The sequence below is a fragment of the Mercenaria mercenaria genome, chromosome 1 (genome assembly GCF_021730395.1).
Source record: "Mercenaria mercenaria strain notata chromosome 1, MADL_Memer_1, whole genome shotgun sequence".
Classification (NCBI taxonomy): Eukaryota; Metazoa; Mollusca; class Bivalvia; order Venerida; family Veneridae; genus Mercenaria; species Mercenaria mercenaria.
The window spans coordinates 80,820,579-80,834,831 of NC_069361.1; the positions used below are offsets into that span (position 1 = coordinate 80,820,579).

General features: G+C 36.6%; 1 protein-coding gene across 1 annotated transcript in view; it reads right to left on the reverse strand.

Moving 5' to 3' along the window:
- Nucleotides 1-1,696: 1,696 nt before the first annotated feature.
- The window catches only part of LOC128559781 (ATP-binding cassette sub-family C member 10-like), a 38,456-nt gene continuing 25,899 nt past the window's right edge, over nt 1,697-14,253 (reverse strand). Inside the window, exons 17-20 of the mRNA XM_053552312.1 lie at nt 11,783-11,943; nt 10,790-11,043; nt 9,160-9,403; nt 1,697-2,603 (exon numbers count right to left, since the gene is read on the reverse strand). Of these exons, the coding sequence (XP_053408287.1) occupies nt 2,355-2,603; nt 9,160-9,403; nt 10,790-11,043; nt 11,783-11,943 (908 nt within the window). The 3' untranslated portion in view covers nt 1,697-2,354. The remainder of the gene's footprint in view (nt 2,604-9,159; nt 9,404-10,789; nt 11,044-11,782; nt 11,944-14,253) is intronic.

Consider the following 14,253-nt stretch of genomic DNA (forward strand, 5'->3'; position numbering starts at 1 on the left):
AACTAATTTCGGACTTTAACTGAATTAATACTCCTTGTGCCTTTATACGGGTATAAACCAAACTTTGCACTTCTAGCAACTGAATCCACCAATCTCACTAGCGATTCTTTGGTGATTTGCCAGAAGTCACAATGTGGTTTATAATCATATAAACGCACAAGGACTAATATTCATGTTTTTAAATTTATATTTCAACAGTAGTTATTTACATTTCTACAGTAGTTTACTCTAAAGCACGAGTTTGTTTTCGTTAAATACAATAATGTCATATAATATATAAATCTTCGACTATCTGTCTTCACAATAAGAAGATAGAAATGCCAAAAAGAACCGCCAACGTCCAGTTATAATTCGCCTTCCGATTAAAACACACTTAGAAAAAAAAACATTAAATCCAAGGAACATAGTAATGTCTATTCAGTTTTGACCTTTACTGTGGTAAAAAGGAGTTTTAGCTATTACTGAATATTCATTTGAAATGTTGATTGCCAACTCTCAAAGATATTTTTGAACGATCATGTTCAACTTGTTTATATAGCCGTTTGTAAATATTCCTCAATAACCAATGCCAAACACAACTACATGTAGTTTCAGTGAATATGCGGAAAAACATTGCCTTTAATAATTATGTTTTTTTTATCAGTTTTGAAAATGAAAGGTTGTCCACTTTTTTAAAAGACCACTCTCTGATCATTAAGGTGACGTATTTATATGAGACGTGCCATGGGAAAACCAACATAGTGGCTTTGCGACCAGCATGGATCCAGACCAGCCTGCGCATCCGCGCAGTCTGGTCAGGATCCATGCTGTTCGCTAACAGTTTCTCCAATTCCAATAGGCTTTAAAAGCGAACAGCATGGAGCCTGACCAGACTGCGCGGATGCGCAGGCTGGTCTGGATCCATGCTGGTCGCAAAGCCACTATGTTGGTTTTCCCATGGCACGACTCATATCAAAATTTATTACCAGTACATGTGCTCATTAAATAAATCCTCAATAAACATGTGAAAATGAGAATCCGTTCTGACTAACAACAACATCTAGATGGCTCTCATTAGTGTTTTCATTGAAACAATAGGAATTCTTACGGAAAATGACAGTAGTCTAGATTAACACTGTTTTAGCCTTTCTGAGAAAATCTAATTGAAAGGTAGAAAGAACAGCACATTTTAATTAGGTAAAGAATCATCTTCCATGTTTTAATTAGGTAAAGTCATCCTCCACCCGTCAAATTTTATTAGTTTTCACGATCTGTCAAATTCGTATTATCTCTCAATTCTTCATATTTTTGGCCCCAGATCACAACTTGAATTCTGTAGAAATGTGACCTCCGGAATGTTAAAAACGTTACGTTTTATCTGAGCTTTAAGTTATGATCTTAGCGAAGATTTCATGAAAACTGACATCCTTATCAAGTTTCATGGGAATCAGGTAGGAAATGTGACATCTGGAATGTTATTGTTTTTCTAAACCCAATGACCCTAGTTTCTTTACACTAGATGATCAAGTATCGAATATTTTATTGAGGCAAAGCTCATGTTATTTTCATATTGGAAGTTTCTTGTAAAATGCAATAATGTACACATACACCTCTTTGTACTGAAATATGAACATCTCAAAATGAAACTTCAGGTTTTCCAGAACACACACATCTATACATACACTTGTATTTCTTTTACATATAAAAGAAAAGAATGCTTCTGCAAGAGTCATTTTATTGCACAACCCAAGCTATTATCACAGAGAAAAAAGGTTAAAAAATAAGAAATATATTAAACAATAAAAGTAATTAACAAAACATATACATGACTTCAACAAGAAGGCTAATACAAAACATTGTGTTTGAATGAAGACAAAAAATAATAACAACAAAGAAATCTGGAGCAACCTAATGGCTTTGTGCCTTATAAATGCAAATGGACAAAATTACAGAAAACATAATCTGACTTAATACAGAGAATTACCATTACTGATACAGCGGCGATTTTAAAAACACAAGAGATAATAAAATTTCAAGGACTATCAATGTTTTACAACTATCGACTCTTTTACAACTATTGACTCTTTCAAACTATTGACAATATTTTCTTTAAAAAGCATTATTGGCGCAAAGTAGCACTTGTCACACACACAAAAAAAACATTTATTCCTAAAAATAAATGTTTTCAACACTTAAGATTATGGGTTAAGCCTTTCCTTCAACAAACATCACTTTAAGACATTGTACTCGACGTGTGCAGTATGCAACGAATAGAAAATTCTGCTTACATCACTGGACAGAATAGCCTAGCATTTGGTTATACGTATTCAATCCTTTTTTTCTGTTTTTTTTTTATTATTATAAGGGCATTATGATCAAATACTCTGTCCGTGAACTAATTTATAGAATAGCGAGTCGTGACTCTGCAGCAAACGTCCAGGTGCGGCGAATTCTGCCACCTTCCCCTCACTCATCACAAGGACTCTATCGCTGTCCATTATCGTGTTTATTCTGTGTGCTATTGTAAGAACTGTACTATCAACAAACTCTGAATGAATCGTCTGCTGTATGAGCATATCTGTTTCCATGTCCACACTCGCTGTCGCTTCATCTATACACAATATCTGCCGATAGAAATCAATAATTCACTTTCAAAACTGGTGGAATGAAGTCATGATGACATGTTAGGGCAAAACTGGCACAATCACTAAAAGGTGATTCATACTCCCACTCAAAGGTTACAGTGGTAATAAATGATAGTCGTTATATCATTTTAAATATTGCTCACAGTATCTTTTATGTTCAGTCTGGTAGAAACAAATTTTGGCTCTTGGCTCTTCAGTTTATTTCATTTTTATTTACCACTGGGTTAAGTTAAAATGAATTCCCGCTAGTGGATTTAAATTTCAAAATATGTGAAAAAGCAAGTACACTAAACTTTTTTAAGCAATATCTTTCATAACGGTAAATTCTTCAAGCTCGTTTTTAAACTTCCTCATACATCTGATTTCTTATCAATGATATGTCTTTGTTGGACACAAATAAGGCATCCCTTTGTATTTATGTGACTTTCTAAACATCGGTAGAGGCCACAAAATGAATGAACTATTCCATTCTGTTCCAACTTTTAATGCATTTCTAATAAGATATTTATCTAAATGTGTAAGAAATTTCATAAATGTACTGATAGATAATGCTAACAATACAAGGACAAATATTTTGTACATATGAATCGTCAATACTTTAGTTCTAGTTATTGAAGTTTTACATAGGGTAAATTTACATTAAATTTCCTTCCATGAAGTCAAAATTATTGCCTGTTAAAACTGAAGAAAATGAGCTGTAACTAAATGAGATTAAAACGTCTGAACACCGCTTTGTCAAAAGAAAGAAGTCACACTTTGGGTATGGTTGCCCCCACCTTCATTTGCCCCAAGTAAAGTAAAACTGTTGAAGTTTAGACAAAAACTAGTGATGGATGGGTTAATGGGTGCTACAATCTCCTCGATTTTGTCTACCTCAGGAAACATTGTGCCATGAACATCTTCACTTCATGGAGATCATGTGTGCGAGGTTTCTAAACAGAAATACCATTTAGGGGATTTGGTCATGGATGCCCCCACAACTCTGCCCATCCCCAGGAAAAATGTCATGCACGTCTACACTTCATAGAGGCCATATATATAAAGTTTCCTTATACTCCATTTAAAACTGCGGAAGTAGTTTTCTCCTCAAGATTTATTGCAATGGATCTGCTGGCCACCTACCATAAGATGACTCCTACATATCGCCTTAGGCTTCGTATTCGGGAGTATAATAAGACCAACAAGAGATGTTACAGAAGTAACGCTCGGATATCAAAAGCCATGCCACGAAATAATTAAATGCATGAATACCGAGTCGAAAAATAGGCATACATTTGTGAGAAAGCTCGATGGCTTTATTATATGATATACTGAGTGGGGCTAAAGCCAACACAGGTAAAAAATAGAGTTGCCTTGCACGTGACTGGAAGTCTGCAATCTTATAGTCATCAAGCATAGGAAGCCTCTGGATAAAGGTCGATGTTTAACTGTGAAAACTGGAAATTGTGTACTGACAACAAATTGTTATTTGGGTAATAGATATCACAATTGCCTATCAATTTTATAGTGAATGGACCATCACATTTTATGAGCACATTAGCACAACATGATAAGTAGCAGTTAAATGTACTATGAAACCAAAATCTCATTCACAGTTTCTGTACACAATAAACAACATCAATATCATGACTTGTCTGATACAAGAGACTGTTAGGAAGCGGACCTCTAACACTTGACAACATTTTGTATCAGGACAATAAAGTGATAACGATAAACTGAAAGGATCCATATGTCCGGTAAATCAGGTGAGAGTTTTCGAAAACACAGAAAATTCCATTTAGCATTTAACCTAACTACTGATTCCCAATTGTGTGCCAGTATTAACCTGTTCACATCATATAACCGACAACATGGATGAACCTGAATTAATACAGATGCATTCTCGTCTGCTAAACTAGAGCTGCTTTTGAGAAAAGCGCATGTCTCCCACAACTGCCCAATCATCTAAATAGTAAGTCAGTCTTTATATACTGTTTACTCACTACAAATATACCTTTGAAGAGTAAAAAGGCTGATTTTGAGTAATTCAAGGGCCATAATTCTGAAGTGCCTCGTACGATTTGGCTAGTTAATGAACTTGGCCGAGGAGTTATGGTCAAAAACATATGGTTCAAGTTTGGTGAAGATCGGATGAGAACTGTTCGACTTAAAGCGCGGACAAGAATAAAAAGGCCGATTTTCGGTAATTCAAGGGCCATAATTCTTAAGTGCCTTGGCCGATTTGGCTAGTTATCAAAGTTGGTCGAGGATTTATGGTCAAACACATTTTGTTCCAGTTTGGTGAAGATCGGATGAGAAATGTTCGACTTCGAGTGTGGACATGATTTGTGACAGACACACAGACGGACACACACAGACAGGAGTAAATCCAATATATCTCCCTCACCACTGTGTAGTGGTAGACATAATAACTAATATGCCTTGTCCCAGGATTAACCTTGCAGTCTCTTCATTGTAAAAATGTGCACAGCTTATTGACAGGCCGGCTCGTGCATAACCTACTGTGCTATTCGGTTGAGCTAATACAAATGTTTTCATGTAAAAAAAAACAAGAAAGATAAAACAACATAGTTTCCTCATCATTTTTTATCAATTCAGGTTTAAACTAACTATTCAAATGGAAGATTTTTAGTCCTGACACAAGACCTTTTTTTTCATTTTTATATATAAAAGCACAAGTTTGATCTTTTCCGAGCACAATTGTTTTTTCGTCATACTGATATGTCTTACTCTGCAATGTGTGTATTTCAACATTATCTCAATAACAGATTAAATGAATTACAGTTATAAACCTGGTTATTCCAAGACATTTTTTCAATATGACAATATAAAGACCAAACTACAAAACCTGACTTCCCACTAAACGATATCATAGGCTATCACAAAAATTTACATACATTTTTTCATCTTCCATCAATGTCGCCTCTTTCAACAGTGATACTTGTTTGTGTCTATACACAGAGAAACCATGAATAATTGCTTTCATTTCGTTTTTTTACCTAGCAAATTATATTGTCAGTAGGTATAGCGTATGTTTTGATGACGCAGTAGAAGTCAGACAGTTGTGAATGTAAACATTTTTGTAAACATATCAACTAGATCTAATAGGAAGTTGACTTTAACCACTTGTTTGATCCACCTTTACCAAAACAAGCGTTGCCCTTGATTTCTTATTAAGTATTACACATTTCCAAAGAACTACAAGGGTGGTAATAGGAGCCTTTTTAAGTTTTAAAACATCTTGATTAGTTTTTAAATTTATTGTAAAAAATGACTTTGATAGGAGCATTTTCCATTGTAAATTTCAGCCATTTCTGAAACCATTTTTAAATCCAATTTTGACTTTATTTGTGAAGGATTATTTAAAAAAACACATCATACCTTATTTAACATAAAAGCATCATTTCTATGCAAAAATTTTGAAGAACTGCCATAAGAAACTTTTTTCAAGGAAAGCAGGTTAAAAAATATGTTTTTGCAACATATACTAATTTGGTGGCAGTTTTTTGTTTGTTTCATTTTTCTTTTGTTTTTTGTTTTTGCTTGAAATACTTCAAAGCTCTCAAAATCTATTGTTTTAATAAAAATTACTTTTTTTGTTTGGGTTTAACACCGATTTCAACAGTATTTCAACAGTGTCCCGATTTCTGTACCAGTAAAAACCTGTTCTCCTCAAGTAACTGCAAACTTCGCCGCATGAATCAGAGGTGGAGGACAAATGATTTCAGACACCATGCTTTTTCAGGTATAATTATTTATGGAGAAATTGTATGCAGTTCATAATATGATCATTCAACACTGCAAACCTTTATTTTTCAAAAACGAGATACAAGTCCTCTGCCTTTCTACAGGTCACTGGGAAAACCATGCTGGCCAAAAAGCCAGTTCTATCATAAATTCTCGTCCGAGAGACCTTGATCTTTGCGGTACCTTTAACAATAACATGTGGTACCTTTAGCAATAAGATGTCTTCCTAAACCTTATGCAAAAGTTGACAATTACAGGGACAGCTGTTAAAAAGCTATCCATCTGACTATATTATGAGAGCATGGTGGACATCGGAACCAATGCTGGGGAGAATACAAAGGCCCTCCTTATTCTCTTTGTGTAGTCAAGTTAAAATCTGAGTCAAATTCCAATTTCAAACATGTCACAGTGATACAATTTTAGGTGTTTAAATGGCAATTTTAAACATTTTGAAGATGGAGGAAGACCTGAGTTGCCCACTGGGAGATGCCTGCAAAGAAGCACCACAAGCCTGCTATATGTTTCTTTACATGAAATAGTTGTACTCCCTAACAAGGTCTGCAACCCACAGTAGTAAGAAGCAAGGGATTCCAAATCAGTCTTGACCATACTACTAAATCTTTAAAGAATTTTCGTACAAAACAGCAAACATTTAGTCTGGAAAATATCATATTATAACAGATTTTGAAGATTAATTCCAATTAAAGCAATCAAAACCTAAAAAATACTGTTACAAACTTTTGTCTTCCTTTAGTGCAATATTACATGTACTAGGTTATTAAAACAAAAATTTAATTATTTGGGTTTTACGGCGCAGCAACACAGTATAGGTTATATGGCGCCAAACAGGACTACAAATTTTGGTTCCACATCTCATTTACATCGAAATAAAAACATGAGGTATGGAATCAAAATTTGAATACCTGCTGGAATCACAGAGATACTGCAAAACCAAGTGTTAAGACCCTATTAGTCGCCTCTTACGATCATGCAAGGGTAAGGCAGTGGTTCCATTCTTTTCATACACAGCTCGTCCTAGAACCACATGGGGCTATTAAAACAAGGCAGTCTAAAAGACAGCTATATCCCGCGCTGCTTTTATGGACAGTGAATGGGTTGATAATATTGGGTAGAAGCACTGACGTTGTTAAGTATATTTTATATTACAGCCAAGTCATATTAAAATCCTTCAAGGGGTTAAGGAGATACACAGCGGACAAAAAATGGAAGACTCAAACCTTTGGCCTTGAGTTATGACCTTATCCTTGAGCCAACATGGCTGACTCATGAGTTCTGCACATCGTCTAAGTGAGGTGATCATTTGACCAGAGTTTCATGAAAATTCTTCAAGGGGTCTAGGAGACACAGAGCGGACACAAAATGGATGACTCAAACCTTTGACATTGAGTTGTGACCTTGACATTGAGTCTACATAGCTGACTCATGAGTTCTGCACACTGCCTTGATGAGGTGATCATTTGACATAAGTTTCATGAAAATCTTTCAAGGGGTTTAGGAGATACAGAGCAGACACAAAATGGAAGGCTCAAACCTTTGACCTTGAGTTGCGACCTTGACCTTGAGCTGACATAGCTGACTCATGAGTTCTGCACATTGTCTTGATCAGGTGGTCATTTGACTCAAGTTTCATGAAAATCCTGCAAGGGTTTAAGTTAAATGGAGCGGACACAATTGTTACGGACGGAAGGAAGGATGGACTGACAGAGACCATTCCTATAACCCCACCACTCGTGGAAGGGGATTAATAAACTTGGGACAGGACCTTATAATTATGCTACAGACCAAGTTTGATGAAGATCCATCAAGTAGTTCATGAGAAGAAATCATTTAAAGGTATTTCTAATTATAGTTCTAACAGTCCTTAAAAGGGCCAAGTGCCCCCATTTGAATAAAATTGGGAGAAGACCTTATAATGATGCTACAGACCAAGTTTGAAGAAGATCAATCGAGCAGTTAATGAGAAGAAAATTCTTTAAAGGTTTTTCTTTTTTTCTATTATTTTTCTTTCTATTATTTCTATTTCTATTTTCTAAAAGGGGCCAAAGTGAACCATTTGAACACACCTGATAGAGGTCCTTGCCAGGATGCTAGCGACCAAGTTTGGTGTAATTCTGACCAGTAGTTTCAGAGGAAAAGATGTTTAAGTAAAAATCCACCTATACTAACACCTCACCCTGAACAAATCACCTTGAAATATATGGTTCTTTTTATTCAGGGGCAAACATCTCAGAAACAAGCACACAGACCTGTATATGTATTTGATTTCAACATATAATAGTAAATATGTTGATTTACAACATTTGGAAGTTGTATTAAAAATCATAATGTAGAGTGAAAAAATATTCGCCAAAATGTGATCAAAAACTGTGATTTTTCCAATAGACTCCCATTATGAAAACTTGGGTAAGGTCTAAATTTTTCAAATCAGTCTTGCAAGAAATCAAGCACACAACCCTATCTTTGTTATTTTACCAAACTGACAAGTATATTCTGAAGTTTGGAAAAAACAGTTTGATGAAAATCTACATTGCACAAAAAAATTGATTCAAACATGCAGAACTATTTTTGTCATGAATAGCATGATTATGGGCTTTTCAATGCACAATGTTTTAGATCAATTTTAATGAGACATATTATCAAAATATTAATACCGTAAGTTTATAATACAGGCCAATTAAAAATACTGCAAATTTTCATTTTTACGAAAACTGTTTAACCAGATAGAATTAGGGTATAAAAATTTAGTACAAAAGGACAATATCATTACCTTTGCTCTTGTTAACAAAGCTCTGGCCAGGCACACTAACTGCCTCTGTCCAACTGAGAAATGACGACCTCTCTCTGCAACATCACCATGGAGACCTTCGAGTCTCTGTACAACATCTTTCAAGTGGCACTTCTCAAGTACCGACCATAATTCACTGTCTGTGTAAGCATGTGTTGGGTCAAGATTTTCTCTAACTGTACCACTAAACAGGAATGGATCTTGTGGAATGATTGCTATTCTGGACCTGTGTAAGTAATAGATGTTTTATTTATATTTCTTAAACATCTAAATCTGTTCAACTGTTAAAACCAAAAACTGATTTAAAAGTATGTACATTTTGTTTTGTTGGTCAGGCACTTGGACATGAGCACTGACATTCCATAAGTCTCCTGGAAGGCAGCCCCACACAAAAGAATTCTATACTCCAAGCAGTGTCAAACCAAATGTGGTTATCTGTTATTTGTTAGGTATAGAGTCACACAGGCACAATTTAGGTCACATGGTGATGTTTCTTTCCTCACATGACAAATTCTGCAACACAAGGGAGGCTCTGTACCTACATTGGTAAGAAGCCAGTGATTCCAAGTCAGCTATATTAACTACTTGGCCACAGAGGCCCCCTCAAACTGCTTTGAAGCTCAACACAAGTCTCTATAAACATTACTACACAGCCATGTCCTTAAAGTGACAAGTAAGTACATTTGGAAATTCAAAAGTAAAGGCATGTCATAATATAACAGATGAGAGCACTGTCACAGGAAAGCTTTTACAAAGATTTAAAGACTTTTTTCTGTTGCTACAGCAACCATATATTTACAAAGACTACTTTTTTTCAACACAGTATTGTAAAATGTGTAACAAGAGCTGTCTCCATAGGATGACACATGCCCCCGATGGCACTTTGAATGAATAGTTATGGCCGATGTTAGAGTTTAGGACCTTTGACCTACGGACCTGGGTCTTGCGCGCGACACGTCGTCTTACTGTGGTACACATTCATGCCCAATAATTTTAAAATCCATGCATGAATGACAAAGATATGGACCGGACATGCCCATCAATGCAATATCATGAAATATGACCTTTAACGACTAAGTGTGACCTTGACCTTTGAGCTACGGACCTGGGTCTTGCACGCAACACATCGTCTTACTGTGGTACACATTCATGCCAAGTTATTTGAAAATCCATCCATGGATGACAAAGATATGGACCGGACACGAATGCACATCATGAAAAATGACCTTTAACGTCTAAGTGTGACCTTGACCTTTGAGCTACAGACCTGGGTCTTGCGCGCGACACGTCATCTTACTGTGGTACACATTCATGCCAAGTTATTTGAAAATCCATTCATCGATGACAAAGATATGGACCGGACACGAAAATTGCGGACAGACCGACAGACTGACCGACCGACAGACGGTTCAAAAACTATATGCCTCCCTTTGGGGGCATAAAAATGGCCTAAAAACTAAATGGTATACATTCCAACTAAATTGTGCATGTTTATTAAATAAACGAACTACATATATTCTATTTGACTGCAGAGTAAATTAATTTTGTAAATCGGATTAACTAACCCTTGAGGATCATGGAAATTATACTGCTACAAAATAGCTAACCTTACCTTATATCTTTCAAGTCCAAGTGGATTAAATCTATCCCATCTACAAAAATATTTCCTTTATAGATTTCAACCATTCTGAACAGAGCCAGAAATAAACTGGATTTCCCTGAACCAGTTCGCCCAACGATTCCCACTTTCTCTGCCGGCTCCACCTCAAATGAGACTTTGTTGAGAGCATCAGTGAGATTACTTCTGTACTTTAATCTCACATGACGAAAAACAATTGATCCCTGCAGAGGCCAATATGGTGGTGGCTAAAAAGAGAAGGAGTTGTTTAGATAACTAGATAAATGAAGATGATACATTCATTATACAAACGTAGCAGCAGTTCTACAACATTACAGATTTATATATTGTTAGCTCTAGTCTTGAATGGTTTATAGTAATAAAAAGTGACTTATAAAAAAAAAAAAAAAGAGAAAAAAAAACTCATTATACAAATAGTAAGTCTGATTATCTGAATTTAAAAGAGGAAGATTTACATAAAATCTGGTTAAATATAATTGGGTTAATGCGCTTAAGTCTGCACAAATGTAGTGCATAAAGAGAACCGCTAGTGCAATTATAAAAGTGAAACAAAACTAAAATACAAAATTGGACTTTGTGCAGTACATATTACTGCCTTCATGCCGAGTTAAAACCAGCAAGTGACTTTGTGAAAACACTGTAAATGATGGACTGAAAATAAGGAGAGACAGGACAAAATATTAATACCAAATCATGCACGACTCTTCCTAGTACATAAAACTCAAAATAACATAACTACTGTAAAAGCAGAAATTTTCGTGTGGGTTTGATTTTCGCTATATTCACGAGGCCCTACATCTCACGAACAATAAATCCTCGCATAAATATTCACCTTTAGTATAATTCAAATTCAAGTAGTGACCATTTTTACAATTTTGCGAATATTAAACCTAGCGAATATACTCAAAATTTCGAATTCGTGAAATTTTGACCCAGCAAAAATTTGTGCTTTTACAGTATTCTTACCAGTAGAGAACCATCTAGTCTTTCATTAGGTACATCATCTATATATTGTTGTGCTCTCTCTACACTGACCATCTGTTTCTCTGTCTCAGCAAAGGAGGTCACCACACCACTCAGCAGGTTGGTTACAGACAAGGCATAGGAAATTGCTAGGCCAACCAGACCTGGTGATAGATAAGATCGTACAAAAGCACAGATGTCTAATCTGTGAAAATTACATATCTTCAAGGTAAATAAAAACTATTTCCCCCCACTGTTTTACAATGTACAACAGAAATAGAGAACATAAACAGCCAATACAGATTAAGGAGGGAGGGCTGGTGGGGGTATGGCACTTTGAACTAACTCCCAAATTTAGGGAGAATCTGTGTATGCGACAAAGTAGCTCAGTCAGAAAAGCATCGAAACAGTATTCTGAGGCACAAGATTCAAGCCCTGGTCTGACTGCACATTTTTTCACCCTGTAACATTACAGTGAATTTAACTGATATATAACTTCAATCAAAATATAGGTTTATATTCAACACTTTTAAAAAACTAGAAAATGCTTTTGTAAAAAAGCGCATGTTTCCCCAAATGCAAAATCCTATAGGCAAGAAGTCAATAGGGGTCAGGAGCGAAAGTCAAAGAGACACTGATGGTTGGCTGCAATAGGGATCATCTACTTGGCATGTCCAGTCATCCCGCTAAATTTCAACACTCTGGGCCTAGTGGTTCTCAAGTCACTGTTCAGGCTCCTGTGACCATGACCTTTGATCAAGTGACCTCAAAATAAATAGGGGTCATCTACTCTGAATGTCCAATCATCCTATTAAGTTTCAACATTGTAGGTCAAGTGGTTCTCAAGTTATTTCCAAAAAATGATTTTACATAAACAGGCCACTGTGACCTTGACCTTTAATTGACTGACTCCAAAATCAATAGGGGTCATCTACTCTGCATGTTCAATCATCCTATTAAGTTTCAACATCCTGGGTCAAATGGTTCTCCAGTTATTGATCGGAACTGGTTATCAATGTTCAGGCCCCTGTGACCTTGACCTTTGACGGAGTGACCCCAAAAACAATAGGGGTCATTTACTCTGTATGAACAATCATCCTATGAAGTTTCAACATTCTGGGTTGAGAGGTTCTCAAGTTATTGATTGGAAATGGTTTTCCATGTTCAGGCCCCTGTGGCCTTGACCTTTAATAGAGTGACCCCAAAATCGTTAGAGGTCATCTACTCTGCATGACCAATCATCCTATTAAGTTTCAACATTCTGGGTCAAGTGGTTCTCAAGTTACTGACCGGAAATGGTTTTCAATGTTCAGTCCCCTGTGACCTTGATCTTTAATGGAGTGACCCCAAAATCGATAGGGGTCATCTACTTTGCATGTACAATCATCCTATGAAGTTTCAACATTCTGGGTGAAGTGGTTCTCCAGTTATTGATCCGAAATGGTTTTCCATGTTCAGGCCCCTGTGACCTTGACCTTTGATGGAGTGACCCCAAAATCAATAGGGTCATCTACTCTTCATGATCAATCATCCTATGAAGTTTCAACATTCTGGGTCAAGTGGTTCTCTAGTTATTGATCGGAAATGGTTTTCAATGTTCAGGCCCCTGTGCCCTTGACCTTTGACGGAGTGACCCCAAAATCATTTGGGGTCATCTACTCTTCATGACCAATCATCCTATGAAGTTTCAACATTCTGGGTTGAGAGGTTCTCAAGTTATTGATTGGAAATGGTTTTCCATGTTCAGGCCCCTGTGGCCTTGACCTTTAATAGAGTGACCACAAAATCGTTAGAGGTCATCTACTCTGCATGACCAATCATCCTAGTAAGTTTCAACATTCTGGGTCAAGTGGTTCTCAAGTTACTGACCGGAAATGGTTTTCAATGTTCAGGCCCCTGTGGCCTTGACCTTTAATGGAGTGACCCCAAAAGCGATATGGGTCATCTTCTTTGCATGTACAATCATCCTATGAAGTTTCAACATTCTGGGTCAAGTGGTTCTCCAGTTATTGATCGGAAATGGTTTTCCATGTTCAAGCCCCTGTGACCTTGACGTTTGATGGAGTGACCCCAAAATCATTTGGGGTCATCTACCCTTCATGACCAATCATCCTATGAAGTTTCAACATTCTGGGTCAAGTGGTTCTCTAGTTATTGATCGGAAATGGTTTTCAATGTTCAGGCCCCTGTGACCTTGACCTTTGACGGAGTGACCCCAAGATCAATAGGGGTCATCTACTCTTCATGACCAATCATCCTATGAAGTTTCAACATTCTGGGTCAAGTGGTTCTCTAGTTATTGATCGGAAATGGTTTTCAATGTTCAGGCCCCTGTGACCTTGACCTTTGACGGAGTGACCTCAAAATCAATAGGGGTCATCTACTCTTCATGACCAATCATCCTATGAAGTTTCAACATTCTGGGTCAAGTGGTTCTCTAGTTATTGATCGGAAATGGTTTTCATTGTTCAGGC